At 42.1% G+C, this 15,364-nt stretch overlaps 2 protein-coding genes across 6 annotated transcripts in view; one reads left to right on the top strand and one right to left on the bottom strand.

The window, feature by feature from the left end:
- The window catches only part of LOC105490244 (tropomodulin 3), an 80,022-nt gene extending 76,244 nt beyond the window's left edge, over nt 1-3,778 (top strand). For both annotated transcript variants that reach the window (XM_071066841.1, XM_071066840.1), the window contains one exon: nt 467-3,778. In XM_071066841.1, the coding sequence (XP_070922942.1) occupies nt 467-501 (35 nt within the window). In that variant the 3' untranslated portion in view covers nt 502-3,778. The remainder of the gene's footprint in view (nt 1-466) is intronic.
- Nucleotides 1-15,364, bottom strand: part of LOC105490260 (RNA polymerase-associated protein LEO1-like) — a 33,284-nt gene that overhangs the window by 10,948 nt on the left and 6,972 nt on the right. For 2 of the 4 annotated variants that reach the window (XR_011606046.1, XM_071066842.1), the window contains exon 7: nt 14,143-14,326. Coding sequence is in view for 3 of the 4 variants with exons in the window: in XM_071066842.1 (XP_070922943.1) it covers nt 14,143-14,326 (184 nt within the window). In the remaining variant the exon portion in view is untranslated. Of the gene's footprint in view, nt 1-10,471; nt 10,606-13,945; nt 14,327-15,364 lie in introns of those variants that run through there. The other 2 variants (XM_071066843.1, XM_071066844.1) reach the window with 2 other exon arrangements.

Below are 15,364 nucleotides of genomic sequence, written 5' to 3'. Positions count from 1 at the left end.
GTGGCTCACACCTGTAATCCCAGCACTTTGGGATGCTGAGGCGGGCAGATACTTGAACCCAGGAGTCCGAGACCAGCCTGGGCAAAATAGTGAGACCTAATCTCTATTTTATTAATAAAATAAATTACAAAGTTAAAAATAAAAACAAATGACTTGTAGATGATTGCTGACCATTTAGATTTCTAGTGCTGCTGCTATGTAAGCACAGCTATGAGTCATTGAGCTTAGGGCATGTAGTTCTTGTTTTGAAGCCCCTCGGTTCTCAACAAGTAAATGACGGTGAATGATGGGAAGTAGGTTTGGTTTTTGTTTTTGCTTTTTTAAATTAATGGTCATGTGAACTGGAAATGGACGTTTCAATTTTGTAGAACTTATAACTTACGCAGAAACTTGCTTGTTATAAGCAAGTTACCATTGTAAAAACTAATAGGGATTTCTAACATAGTTTCTTTTATTTTTCTCATAGTGCGCAAGAGACGAGTTGAAGGAGATCACCAGTAAGTCTGCCAAGGTGTAATCTTTGGAAGACTTCAGAAGATCACCAAAGGTTCATGTTGGTGACACCAGATGTAAAATTTTCCTGGGTAGAAGGGAAAAGACTGGAAAAATTTTTTTAGTGATATGCATTTTTTTTTTTTTTATAGTTTAAGTTGTTATCAGTTTCAAATTGTAAAATCAGTAATGTGATATTTTATATTCTGAAACATTTCTACTTTCTGCTGAAATCAATTTTAATTTAGTTTAATCAAATGATTTATGATGACTCTTGAGCAAAAAAAAATACAATTGTAAAAAATTTCACAGGTCATTTGTGTAGAATAATTTGAACATTGTGAGGACCAATCTTTTTTAAATCAAAAGGGATATTGCTGGTATCAGAATTGTTATTGCTTCATTTAGACATAAAACACTTCAGTATTTTCTTCACTCCATGACCTGGAGACTTTTCTAAATTTTTAAAAAATTTTTAAAATACATGAACTTTGCAAGGGTGTGATTTTTCTCTATGAAGAGAACAAAATGCCAGAATTTTAAAACAGTTGACTCAAAATCTGGTCATCTGTGTTGGAGCTAAAGCAGGTCTCCAGGGAGAGAGGTGGTCATCTGTGCATTCCAGGTTACTGCACTTGTCTGATGAGACACAGCAACACCCAGGTTTTCTTAAAACAAAGTCATCAGCTTTGCTAGGTTACATACTTTGTTTAAAAGTATAGTGAGGTCTAAGTTCATTCCAGTGTTTCATTTTAATAAAGTGAGCATTATTAAATTTTTGTGAAAGCTAATAGTAAAAAATAAAAGCTGTTTTCACCGCCCCCCCCCCCAAAAAAAAAAGGTATACAGCCAACTCTTAATTATTTAGGGTAAGAGAAAAAAGAAAACTGTTAAACAATGAAATCAAAGAGAATAAATATGATAGAGTTCCAGTATGAGGCACTTGCAAAACAGTTGTTTAAACTGATGGTTACTGTAAGTCAACTGGAAGCTAGCATGTATGTAAATTACTTGGTGTTACACAGTATCAAGAAGTTCCTATTTGCAGTGCAGAATTGCATACAGTATTTAATCACTGCTACAGATCTTCCAGCCAAGAAGGAAAACTGCTATTCTTCATAAATCTAATTTTTAGTATATGCTTCCTTTCATCTTATACTTTTGTCCATATTTATAAAAGTCATTTCTATAATAAAAGCAGTCTTTCTTGCTCAAAGTATTAAAGTGAACAATTGAACTAGAGTACTGTGATTGGGAGACTGATTTGAGACTGCAGAGCTGATGCTGGTGGGAAGAGGATCTGGACTTGTGTTCATGTTCTGTCTCAGGGCAGCCCCTGGAGCAGGAGATGGCAGAGGCATTTACAGCTGCAGAAAACAGGGAGGAATGGAATCTGAGGTAACCCTGGCCTCAAAATTCAGGCCTGGCTGTATCATTTACAGAGATGTTTCTGAAGGGAAAAAATCTCATTTCTGAGGGAGGCAAGGTAGCTAATCATTATTAATTTTTTTTTAACTTTTTGGGCTGGGCACAGTGGCTCATGCCTGGAATCCCAGCACTTTGGGAAGCCAAAGTGGGTGGATCACTTAAGGTCAAGAGTTCGAGACCAGCCTGGCCAACATGGTGAAACCCTGTCCTACTAAAAATCAAAAAATTAGCTGGGTGTGGTGGTGCACACCTATAATCCCAGCTACTCAGGAGGCTGAGGCAGGAGAATCACTTGAACCTGGGAGATAGAGGTTGGAGTGAGCCGAGATCGTACCACTGCACTGCTGTCTGGGCGACAGAACAAGACTCTGTCTCAAAAAAAAAAAAACCAAAAACAAAAATACTTTTTGAAATTGAATTGCAATACGTCTGCTACTTTGGCTTGGGCTGGACAGTTTATCTAACAAGCAAGGCAGCTTCTTGTGTGCTCTGCTAATAAGCCTTCTTAATAGACTAAGCTTCCCTCATAAGAACTGTGGTATGTGTCTTCGGTTTCTTTTTTTGGTTTTGTCTTGTTTTGTTTTGTTATATCAGTATCCAGTGTTTTATAAGGGCCAAAGATTAACTTGCACTATTCCCTGTCAGTTAAAGGCCACTGATATTTTTCTAAGTTAGCAAGGCTCACCTGCTTGCTTTGTTGCCTCCCTTCCTCCATCCCTCTCCCTTCCAACTTTCTCTGTTTCCCTATTTCTCTCCCTCCCTCTCTTCTTCACCCCTCTTCCCCTCCCCACGCCCATATGCAGCTTTTTGATTGTATTTGGTTTTGTAGAGACTGCACAGTTCCAGCAAGATTGAGAGTCAGGCATGGAGCAGGCATCTCAGGCTACCAGAAAGAATTGGTCACCTAGACTTTCAGTCAGGCATCCTCGTTTGCATTGTTCTGTAAGTCAATCAGTTGATAACTAGTACCCCCTTCATCCCTTAAGTTTTTTGGTTTTTTTTTTAATATAGGTAAGTGGGACTCTACCTATAATTTTGCCTCATACCTATGGGTAATATCTTTTTCCTTTATTGTTTATCGAAGCATGAAGTTGAGTATTTTGCTTGTACCATTTCAATTCTGCATTATAATAGTTCATTGTATAACTGAAAGAAAGGATTTCTTCATAAGTAACATTAAATATGAACATTCATCCAATTGAATATAGAAAATCTTTCCAAAAGTATAAGGGAGAAAAATCGTGTTTACTTCAATCTTTAAAAATCTGGCACCTCTTAGTAACTTTCAGTATTTCTAAATTGCTCTAAAATTTTGTAATAAATAGATTAGGGTTTTGCAGTAATCTTAATTTTTAAGCCAAAGGTTTTCTGAGACCTTGGGTTTTGTAGTCTAACCAGCTTATCTGGTTCTGTAAAAGAATATTCTTTGTGTTTTTAAATTGCTATTTTTAAAAAAGCTTTTTATTACCCATTTTATAAAATGTTATACTCATATTTGTCTGAATTTTCCCAATATTCCTACATGAAATTGTATGTATTAAAAACTCAATATTAGTGGCAAATATTAATACTATTAAAATGGATTTTGGTGCTATATTCTTATAGCTAAAGCCTAGTAGAAGTCTCAAGAATAGGTGAAATACACTTTCAAAGGTTGCTTGTCATTAAAAGACCAAATAAGCATTTTTGTATTAAATAAATTAGCAGATGGTTAGAGACTTCGAGGAGAGTTAGTTTGGTCATTTAATTGCGACTTCATGTTATTTGAATGAAATAACCCACATCCTTGCTTTGTATAAGAGATGCACTCTGGAGAAGTTACATGTAAATAGACCTTTATAAATTGTTTTCCAGTTGACCAAGTATCTGTTGTGTTTTCATTTAAAAAGAGGATTCCATGACATAATAAGAATTATTTTTAAAAATGTTTGGGGCTGGGCGCGGTGGCTCATGCCTGTAATCCTAGACTTTGGGAGGCCGAGGCGGGCGGATCACCTGAGGTCGGGAGTTCGAGACCAGCTTGACCAACATGGAGAAACCCTGTCTCTACTAAAAATGCAAAATTAGCCAGGCGTGGTGGCACACGCCTGTTATCTCAGCTACTCGGGAGGCTGAGGCAGGAGAATTCCTTGAACCTGGGAGGCGGAGGTTGTGGTGAGCCAAGGTCACACCATTGCACTCCAGCCTGGGCAACAGGAGTGAAACTCCATCTCAAAAAAAAAAAAAAGTTTTGATAAAATGTTACTCATATCATGTTGTACATTATATCTAACTTTTGCTGTCTTTAAAATAAGATGACAGCCTTTATGGAGTTTTATAAAATCTTATTTAGGGTCTGTGTTCCCAGGGTTGCCTCACTTTTTCCCTATAAAACCAGGAACCGTTGTTTACCTCTCAGCAGATGCAAGGATCATGCTTTCTCTGGAGTCCTTAGTCACTTCCATTCTTTGCAAGTTTAGTACTGCCCAACTTCACTCATTCTACAGTGCTACTGCACTTCGAATGTATTGACCCATGGCACCCAAGAGAAGCAAACATGGATGCACTAGAGACAACTCGGGTTGCTGCTCTCCGTTAAGGGCCGTGAGTTCTTGGGGTCTAAGTATCTGTAAAATTACCCTTTCCTTCACTGATGATTAATGTTTCTGGATATTTCTTGCCCTAAGACTTGCTTACCAACAAAGCAAAGAAACTCTTCACTCATTATTTTTAAATTGAGAAAATAGTATTCAGAGGCAAAGACTTCTATATTCTTTTTTGAGACTGAGTCTCACTCTGTTGCCCAGGCTGGAGTGCAGTGGTGCAATCTCAGCTCACTGCAACTTCCACCTCCCAGGTACAAGTGATTCTCCTGCCTCAGCCTCCCAAGTAGCTGGGATTACAGGCGTCCGTCACCACGCCTGGATAATTTTTTGTATTTTTAGTAGAGATGGGGTTTCACCATGTTGGTGGGGCTGGTCTCAAACTGACCTCAGGTTATCCGCCCACCTCAGCCTCCCAAAGTGCTGGGATTACAGGCTTGAGCCACCACACCCAGACTTACTCTTTTTTTTTTTTTTTTTTTTTTTTTGAGACAGAGTCTTGCTCTGTCACCCAGGCTGGAATGCAGCGGCCGAATCTCAGCCCACTGGAAGCTCCGCCTCCCGGGTTTACGCCATTCTCCTGCCTCAGCCTCCCGAGTAGCTGGGACTACAGGCACCCCCCCACCACGCCCGGCTAGTTTTTTGTATTTTTTAGTAGAGACGGGGTTTCACTGTTAGCCAGGATGGTCTATGATCTCCTGACCTCGTGATCCGCCCGTCTTGGCCTCCCAAAGTGCTGGGATTACAGGCTTGAGCCACCGTGCCCGGCCTTTATGCTTATATTTTAATTTGGTCATTCTTTCTTAGATCTACAGATTGAACATCCCTAATTGAAAACTTTTTGAGTACTAACATAGTGCTCAAAGGAAATGCTTATTGGGGCATTTAGAATTTCAGATTTTCAGATTAGGGATGCTGAACTTGTGTAATGCCCTGTATTACAAAATCCAAAATAATTTGAAATCTGAAACACTTATGGTCCCAGCATTTTGGATAAGGGATACTCAACCTGTATTGATTTTTCTCCACTATAATTCAGTTCTATAAGTTCTTCCCTATAAAAAATGAATGAATTAGAAATTTTATAATAAAACATAATATATTTTATTAATTTTAAGCCCTGTCTTGCAGTCTGATTGTTCAGAAAGGTCAACCTAGAAAAAAGACATGGCTAAGTAAACTATTGTAAGCCATAACTAAGTATTTTGGAAAGCCTTCATTAACACATGAAGAATTTTGGCCAAGCACTGTCTTATGCCTGTAATCCTAGCACTTTGGAAAGCCGAGGCCGACGGATCACTTGAGCTCAGGAGTTTGAGACCAACCTGGGTAACATGGCAAAACCCCATCTCTACAAAAAGTACAAAAATTATCTGGGTGTGGTGGTGCATGCCTGTAGTCACATCTACTTAGAAGACTGAGGCGGCAGAAGTGCTTGAGCCTGGGAGGTGGAGGTTGCAATAAGATGAGATCATGCCGCTGCACTCCAGCCTGGGCAATGGGAGTGAAACTCTATCTCAAGGGAAAAAAAAAAGAGCTGTACTCCTAGTACTTTGGGAGACCAGGCAGGGAGGATTACTTGAGCCCAGGAGTTTGAGACCATCCTGGATAACATAGCAAGACCCCATCTTTACAAAAAATTTAAAAATTAGCCAGACACCTGTACTGCCAGCTACTTAGGAGTCTAAAGTGGGAGAACTGCTTGAGCCTGGGAGGTTGAAGCTGCAGTGAGCTTTGATCATGTGACGGCATTCCAGCCTGGGTAATAGAGTGAGACTCTGTCTCCAAAAAAAAAAAAAAACCCAGCAGTTTTTTTGTTGTTGTTTTTGTCTTTCACTTAGGACACCTGCTCTAAAGGCTAGATAAAAATAGATTGTAATGGCCGGGTGCAGTCGCTCACACCTGTAATCCCAGCACTTTGGAGGCCGAGGTGGGAGGATCACTTGAGGTCAGGAGTTCAAGACCAGCCTGGCCAACGTGGCGAAACCCCATCTCTACTAAAAATACAAAAAATTAGTTCGGCATGGTGGTGTGCATCTGTAATTCCAGCTACTAGGGAGCCTGAGGCAGAAGAATCACTTGAACCTGGGAGGTGGAGGTTGCAGTGAGCCGAGATTGCACCATTGCACTCCAGCCTGGGTGACAGAGTGAGACTCCATCTCCAAAAAATATATGTATTAAGAAACACCACCAGCAGTGTTTTGTTAATATAGCTGTAACAAGTTATTACATTCTTTTTTTTTTTTTAAGATGGAGTTTTACTCTTGTCGCCCAGGCTGGAGTGCAGTGGTGCAATCTCGGATCACTGCAACCTCCGCTTCCTTGGTTCAAGCGATTCTCCTGCCTCAGCCTCCTGGGTAGCTGGGACTACAGGCACCCACCACCATGCCCAGCTAATTTTTGTATTTTCAGTAGAGATGGAGTTTCACCATCGTGGCCAGGCTGGTCTCGAACTCCTGACCTCTTAATCCACCCACCTCAGCCTCCCAAAGTGCTGGCATTACAGGTGTGAGCCACCGTGCCCAGCCCAAGTTATTACATTCTTAAGACAATCAGACACCTCTTAGAGTCTACATATATGAAGTTTTACTCCCTTTTCTACACTCAGTATGTCTTAATTGATGCAAAGCAATTAATTGGCCTAAAATGTTTCAAATATTATAGTCTATACATTCAGAGAGTAAGGTTTAAGAATGAATTATTGGTGCTTCTTGATGGGTGTATATAGCAGTTTTTAGAAGTTTAAATTTCACCTGTACTCAGAAAGATAAGCTTTTGATTCAGTGGTTTCAAATTTTTAGATCAATCCATTTAAGAATTGTTTTTTCAAATGTATATACACGTATAACATAAAAATTTTTGTAATTTCAAATTTTTTTTTCAGTTTTTTGGATGAATTATTATATTTGGTTTTAGTTACATTTAAAAGCTTGAAAATTACCTTTGTAACAATCATTTGAGTATCATTCATTGTCAAATGAAATCAGGTATTTACATTTTTTTCTAATGCTAAAATATCCAACATTGTAATTGCCTTATTTTTCCATTTTTATAAGTATAAAAGCAATGAATTTTAACACTGATATTTAAGTAATACAAAATATTATCCAAATTCATAACAGCACAGTGAAGTTTCTTTTGAAGACTGTACTAGAAGCATTTAGAACTTAACCAATATATACTGGGATAAATCGTTTCAATAAAGTTCATCAAATATTCTGTAAACTTGGACTTTTTGAAAAAGCATGTAATCCCTTTCATTCCTAAGTTCTAAAATTCATTCCTTACATCCTTCTTCAAGAACAAGTTTATCAATTTCCCTGAGTTATTCAGTCCTACCTGTTATGGACTGAATATTTGTATCCACACCTGCCCCCCACCCCAAATTCACATGTTGAAGCCCTAACCCCCAATGTGATGATATTTGGAGATGGGGCCTTTGGAAGGTAATTAAGGCTAGATGGGGTCACAAGGTTGGTCCCCTTATGATGGCATTTGTGTTCTTATACAAAGAGACAGGAGACTCTTTCCATCACGTGAAGATACAGCAAAACAGCAGCTGCCTGCAAGCCAGGAAGGGAACCCGCATCAGGAACCAAACCATGATCTCGGACTTCCCAGCCTCTAGGAACGTGAGCAATAAATTTCTGTTATTTAAGCCACTCAGTCTATGAATCATGTAAAATTAGTTATAATAGTTGAACACTTTTACTCATAAAAATAGTAATTTCATAAGGTTCAACCTAATATCATCAGTACTAGGCCCTGTCTGTTCATAAAATTGAATTGAGTTGACAAATATGAAAGAGCAGGGTCGGACAAGTGCAGTGGCTCACGCCTGTAATCCCAGCACTTTGGGAGGCCGAGGCAGGCGGATCACCTGAGGTGAGGAGTTCAAGACCAGCCTGGCCAACATAGTGAAACCCCGTCTCTACTAAAAATACAAAAATTAGCCAGGCATGGTGGCACATGCCTGTAGTCCCAGCTACTCAAGAGGTTGAGGCAGGAGAATAGCTTGAACCCAGGAGGTGAAGGTTGCAGTGAGCCAAAATCGCACCACTGCACTCCAGTCTGCGTGACAGAGCAAGACTCCATCTCAAAAAAAAAAAAAAAAGGCTGGGCGTAGAGGCTCACGCCTGTAATCCCAACACTTTGGGAGGCCAAGGCGGGCTGATCACCTGAGGTCAGGAGTTCAAGACCGGCCTGGCCAACATGGCAAAACCCCCTCTCTACTAAAAATACAAAAATCAGCTAGGTGCAGTGGCGAGTGCCCATAATCCCAGCTACTCAGGAGGCTTGAGACAGGAGAATCGCTTGAGCCCAGGAGACAGGTTTCAGTGAGCCGAGATCGCGCCACTGTACTCCAGCCTCAGTGACAGGGTGAGACTCCGTCTCAAAAAAAACAGGGAAACATGTAATAGGTTTGAGGAAACTTAAGAATAAAAGTTAAATAATTTAAAGTTTTCAGAGTTTTCCTAACTTAGGGGAATAAAGAAATTGACCTGGAATCTTTAATGTCATTCTCCCTTCTGAGAATGGCTGTTGAGCTTCATATTCACGTACAGGAAGCCTCGATGCATATTCCCTTTGGTGAGTCAGGGAGACTCGGGTGCTTGAGTTGTGAGCTGCTCCCCTGAGTTCAAGAGGACTTGAGTGCCAGGGACTGGCTGTGAGGCAACAGTGCCCTCACCATGTCCTCCAAAGCAGTCCAACCTGGTGCTACCACTGCTCTTATAGGTACCAAATAGTGGGAGTGGCTTGACCACTTGTGAGTCTAAAATTGCCAAACTTTTTTTCCTTCAACTGTTAAGCTTTCCTGCATGGTCTGCAAAGGTCAAGGGCTTGTAGATCCCAACCCAGTCCCCCAGCCCCTGTCCTGTTCACAGACGTAGCAGATCCTCAAGGCCAGCCCCTTAGAAAGAAACCTGATGTTAAAATTAAGTTGTGCTAGTACCCTTCATTGTTCTGAATGAGTCTCTCAGTTCTTCTTTAGAAGCTAATGCTAATTGTGAATGTGTTTAATATACAAGCACAAAATTATGCTGTAAAAGTATAAAAGGGAAGGAAATAGAATTGTAAAATGGGATTTTTGGCATGGTGAAATGGGCTATTTTTTTCCCCCTTGATCATTTCTATTTAACAAAACATTTTAAAATATATATCTAGTGTTCTCAGAGGTAAAGAAATATAAACATTGAATTGAAGGATTTATGTGGTCAAATCTAAAGCCCCCCTAGTTCAAGAAACTGATGTCAGAGAAGGGACTGCCCAACACAACAGCATTTGTTTGTTCATTCAGTAGTTTTTAGGTTCTATTATGTTCCAGCTGTTGTAGCAATCACAAAACTAGAAATCAAATCTGGTATTTTGTTTCCCATTGCACTTTTCCCTAAACCTAATGGTGCCTGTTTATCTCAGGTAGATATTTTGGGTATCTTCATAAGGTCACTAAAGTATTAGCCCAGCATTGTGATCACTATGCATGGAAGATTCTAACCCTTGTCTCAGAAAAGCTTACTTGTTTACTTAAGTAAAAGCTTTGTACAAAAGTCTTAAGCTCTTTAAACCTCAGCTTCCACATCTATAAAAGGGGTATAATAGCACCTGCCCTAAGGATTAGAAGTGGTCAAGCCCACACAGCTCTGGTTAAGTACCAGGTATCCAGTGAGCTCTCCCTGCTGTACCTGCTCTTCCAAGAGCACAGTGCCATATGGGAAATGGAATTAATGCCATACTAAGGAGACTACAGAGCACAGAAAGGCCCCAAACTCAGCTAGGCAGTCCAGGGAGGACATCCTGGAGGAGGCCATAACTGAGCCAAACTTAACAGCAGGAATGCACTAAAACCTAAAATCCACCTACAGTAAACAGTGAACAAAATCCTCCTCTTTGGGAAAAAGTGAATTTTCTAACGTAATGGATTTGCTTTTGAAAACTTTTTATTCACAACTAGGATTATGCAAAAGCAACTCAACTTCAATTAAAACAAGTCATTTCATAATTGTTTTAAAACAAACTGTTGAATACAGTGAGTGCACATTTTAGGGCTTTATATCATCTTCTTCCTCTTCATGCTCTGCTTTCCTCTTTCCAGAAGGTGTGCCTGAATAAATATGAGAGGTAAGACATTTTAAAATAAATTGTTTTTGGAAATTTTATCTAAAATGGTTCTGACCTGACAGTGAGGGAGCCAGCCCTTCACACTAGAGCTCAGACACCGTCTAGATCAGGCAACTGAATAGGTTTCCCCTAGGCAGTGGTCAAGGCTGAAGAGACACTTTACTTTTTTTTTTCTTTTGAGACGGAGTTTTGCTCATTTCCCAGACTGGAGTGCAGTGGCGTGATCTCAGCTCACTGCAACCTCCACATCCCAGGTTCGAGCAATTCTTCTGCCTCAGCCTCCCAAATAGCTGGGATTCCAGGCATGCACCACCATGCCTGGCTAATTTTTGTATTTTTAGTAGAGATGGGTTTTCACCATGTTGGCCAGGCTGGTCTCGAACTCCTGACCTCAGGTGATCCACCCGCCTCGGCCTCCCAAAGTGCTGGGATTACAGGCGTGACCCACTACACCCGGCCTACATAGCATTTATATTGTATTATAAGTAATCTAGAGATAATTTTTTGTTTTGAGACAGGATCTTGCTCTGTTGCCTGTGCTGGAGTGCAGTGGCACAATTACGGCTCACTGCAGCCTCAACCTCCTGGGTTCAATTGATCTTCCTGCCTAAGCTTCCTGAGTAGCTGGGACTACCTGCGCTCAGCTAATTTTTTAATTTTTTTTTTTTTGTAGAGATGGGGGTCTCATCTTGGTCTCAGGCTGGGCTCAAATGATCCACCCGCCTCAGCCTCCCAAAGTGCTGGGCTCCCAAAGCACCCAGCCTACAAATGATTTAAAGCATACAGGGGGATGTGCATAGCTTATATGCAAATGCTAAACTATCTTATATAAGCAACTTGAGCACTTGTGATTTTAGTATCCTCTGAGTCCTGGAACCAATCCACCATGAATACTGAGGGACAACTGTGTGTTATGTAGAGAGAAGAAAAAATAAATGAACACACAGTGACCACTGTTGTCACTGCAGTGTTTTTCCTGTCTGTATCTCTAGAACCTAGAACAGAGCATGTGTTCAGAAAACATTCAATGAATTAATATGGCCAATGGGCAATACCATAGTGATTCTCTTATATAATTCATACTTAAGGCCAGGCACAGTGGCTCACGCCTGTAATCCCCACACTTTTGGAGGCTGAGACAGGCAGATCACTTGAGGCCCAAGAGTTCAAGACCAGCCTGGCCAACATGGCAAAATCCCATCTCTACTAAAGACACACACACACACACACACACACACTCTCTCTCTCTCTCTCTCTCTCTCTCTCTCTCTCTCTTTCTCTCTAGCCGGGCATGGCGGTGCATGCCTGTAGTTTCAGTTACTCAAGTGGTTGAGGCACAAGAATTGCTTGAACCTGGGAGGCGGAGGTTGCAGTGAGCCAAGACTGTGCCACTGACTCTAGCCTGGGCAACATAGCAAGATTGTCTCAAAATAAAAAAATAAATAAAAGACTTAAAATTTATTTGTACCTGTGATCTTATAAAAGGAAAAGAAAACAAAGGAAAATATTTTTATAACAAATGAGATAACCCCTCAACTACTATTACATTGAAACAATAAGGACACCCAGTTTTAAGCCAGGCACCATAGCTCACGTCTGTAATCCCAGCACTTTGGGAGGCCAAGGTGGAAGGATTGCTAAAGGCCAGGAGTTCGAGACTAGCCTGAGCAACATATTGAGACCCCATCTCTACAAACCATTTTAAAAATTAGCCAGGCATGGTGGTGCACGCCTTTCGTTACAGCTACTCAGAAGGCTTTGGCAGGAGGATCACTTCAACCCAGGAGATTGAGGCTATAGTGAGCCATGATCATACCACTGCATTCCAACCTGGGCAACAGAGCAAGACCCTGTCTTAAAAATAAAATAAAAGGCCGGGTGTGGTGGTATTGGTATCTCATGCCTGTAATCCCAGTACTTTGGGAGGCTGAGGTGGGAGGATCACCTGAGGTCAGGAGTTTGAGACCAGCCTGGCCAACATGGTGAAACCTCATCGCTACTAAAAAGTACCAAAATTAGCCAGCCTTAGTGGCAGGTGCCTGTAATCCCAGCTACTTGGGAGGCTGAGGCAGGAGAATCACATGAACCTGGGAGGTGGAGGTTGCAGCGAGCCGAGATTGTGCCACTGCACTCCACCCTGGGTGACAGAGTGATACTCCATCTCAAATAAATAAATTTTAAAAGATACCCAGTGTCCCACAATGAACATGGTAGACCACCCTTGCTCTACCCACATGAAGCAATTTGTAGTTCTGTAGCTGAGACTTGATATCTCAGGCCCTGCACCTTTCTTTACAGGCCTTTCCATGTTCCTAGAGTGCCTAACCTGGCCTGTGTGCTTGTAAGCTTCTGCTCATTCTTCAATACCCAGCAGAGACTTCCTTCTCCATGCAGCCTTCCAAGACCCACCCAAGCACAGGTATCAGACCTTTGGGTCACTCCTAGTCCTACTACTGCATTTATCTCACTGGATTTCAGTCAAGTGTGTAGACAGCTAATTTGTGCATGCCTGGTCTGTGAGCTCTGTTCCCAGCAGTTGGCTCCTGAGCACAGGGTAAACTCTTGAGAATTGACTACATTTGGTCTTACTTCATCATTACTGAGTTTCTTTGCTCTCACTAATCTTTGAGTCTTATCTTCTGACCCCTGGTCACTGTCTGAGGAATAGATGCTGGCTTGTTCCTCTGAAAACAAAGGAATTTAAGACATGGGATTCACCTTCAAAGATGGTTTATTCCTCAGTGTTTCTTCTGCCAAATATTGTTACTTCCCACTGTACATTTTTCCTGAAGGGTCAACTTTTTTTTAAAAGTTTCAATGGGAAGGTAAATAGAACTTTCAGACATGCTGAAATGACTAGATTTGAGAGGTTTTGTTCTCAGGTTATTTGATCACTTTTAAATACATACACATCAGTTTTAAGAACTGTGAAGCTTAAATATTGGGTCTTTAATTATACAAGCAGAGGAACTGCCTTATATACATTTCCTTCCACAAGGACATAAATTGTTTAATTGATTTTATTTGGAGGATGCCATGTTTTCTTTTTCTTTCTTTCTTTTTTTTTTTTTTGAGACAGAGTTTGCTCTTGTTGCCCAGATTGGAGTGCAGTGGGGCAATCTTGGCCCAATGCAACCTCCATCTCCCAGGTACAAGCGATTCTCCTGTCTCACCCTCCCGAGTAGCTGGGATTACAGGCATCCGCCACCACGCCTGGCTAATTTTTCTATTTTTAGTAGAGATGGGGTTTCACCACGTTGGCCAGTCTGGTCTTCAGCTCCTGACCTCAGGTCATCTGCCTGCCTCAGCCTCCCAAAGTGCTGGGATTACAGGCGTGAGCCACTGCGCCCAGCCAGATGCCATATTTTCACAGCTAATCTTTTCTGTGGGAGAGAAAACAAAAAGGCCTTCGTACTTTTGTCCTCAATAAATAGTAGGACAAGGAGTAACAGCTCACCAGAGCAAAAGCAGGCACTGCCACCCTGAAATGATGAAATGTGACCTCCATAACCTGACTCACCTTGGAATTCACCTTGATAATAGTTTTTAATAGCAGCCAGGCTGAAGGTGTCCTTGCCTTCCTCCTCCACACCGTCACTGCCAGGGTCCTGGTCGGAGACACTTGGCTCCTGCTGGTAGCGCTTCTCCCGCAGATGGATTGCCTGAGACTCCTGGTGAGTGGAAGCCCTCAAGCGTTCCTCTTTCTGTAAAGAAGCAAATAACCTCTTCAGCCTAAAATCAAAACTTGTGCCCTCTTGCATCTACTTTTACCATAAAGAACACATAATGCCTAGTCCAGGGTAACAGCTGTTCCATGTGTCTTTGGGGTACCATATTCCCCATCACACCTCTGTTACTCCACGTGGATCCTTTGGTTTGCAGGTGTGAAGGCAGTGCAAGGGTGAAGAGGCAGAAGGGGCCAGGTACAGTGGCTCACGTCTGTAATCCCAGCAATCTGGTAGGCCAAGGCGGGCAGATCACTTGAGGTCAGGAGTTCGAGACCAGCCTGGGAAACATGGCAAAACCCCATCTCCACCAAAAAATGCAAAAATTAGATGGGGGTGGTGACACACGCCTGTAGCTGTAGTCCTCAGCTACTCAGGCGGCTGAGGAAGGAGAATCACTTGAACTTGGGAGGCAGAGGTTTCTGTGAGCCAGGATCATGCCACTGTAGTCCAGCCTGGCCGACAGAGCGAGACGCCGTCTCAAAAAAAAGAGGCAGAAGGGTGCCCTGACACTAACCGGCTTGATTGGCATTGGCACAGGCCTATCCTCCGGAGCCGTGCTGCTGTTCTGTTGGCACAGGCCTGTCCTCCGGAGCCGTGCTGCTGTTCTGTGCTGCCACTCGGCCCAGAGAGAAGCAACCCACCCGAACTGACCACCTGGAGCAGGAGAGGCTGTTTCTGTTCATCCCTGAGCCACAACGACCTGACCTGCCCAGGCTCCACCAAACTCCCATGGCTCCCAGATACTCTTGTCCTGACTCCTCAACCCAGAGCTCCCCATAGCTCCAGTGACAGAATGGAGAGGCCTTACTAGGGGACAGTTCTTGAGCCACAAGGTAGACTCCATTTTTTGTTTGTTTGTTTGTTTGTTTGTTTTGTTTTGTTTTTGAGACGGAGTCTTGCTCTGTCGCCCAGGCTGGAGTGCAGTGGCCGGATCTCAGCTCACTGCAAGCTCCGCCTCCCAGGTTTACGCCATTCTCCTGCCTCAGCCTCCTGAGTAGCTGGGACTACAGGCGC

This window comes from Macaca nemestrina, chromosome 7 (assembly GCF_043159975.1).
Source record: "Macaca nemestrina isolate mMacNem1 chromosome 7, mMacNem.hap1, whole genome shotgun sequence".
NCBI classification, from domain to species: Eukaryota; Metazoa; Chordata; class Mammalia; order Primates; family Cercopithecidae; genus Macaca; species Macaca nemestrina.
The sequence above is the reverse complement of the archived record's forward strand: the minus strand, read 5'-3'. Positions and strand labels throughout refer to the sequence as shown.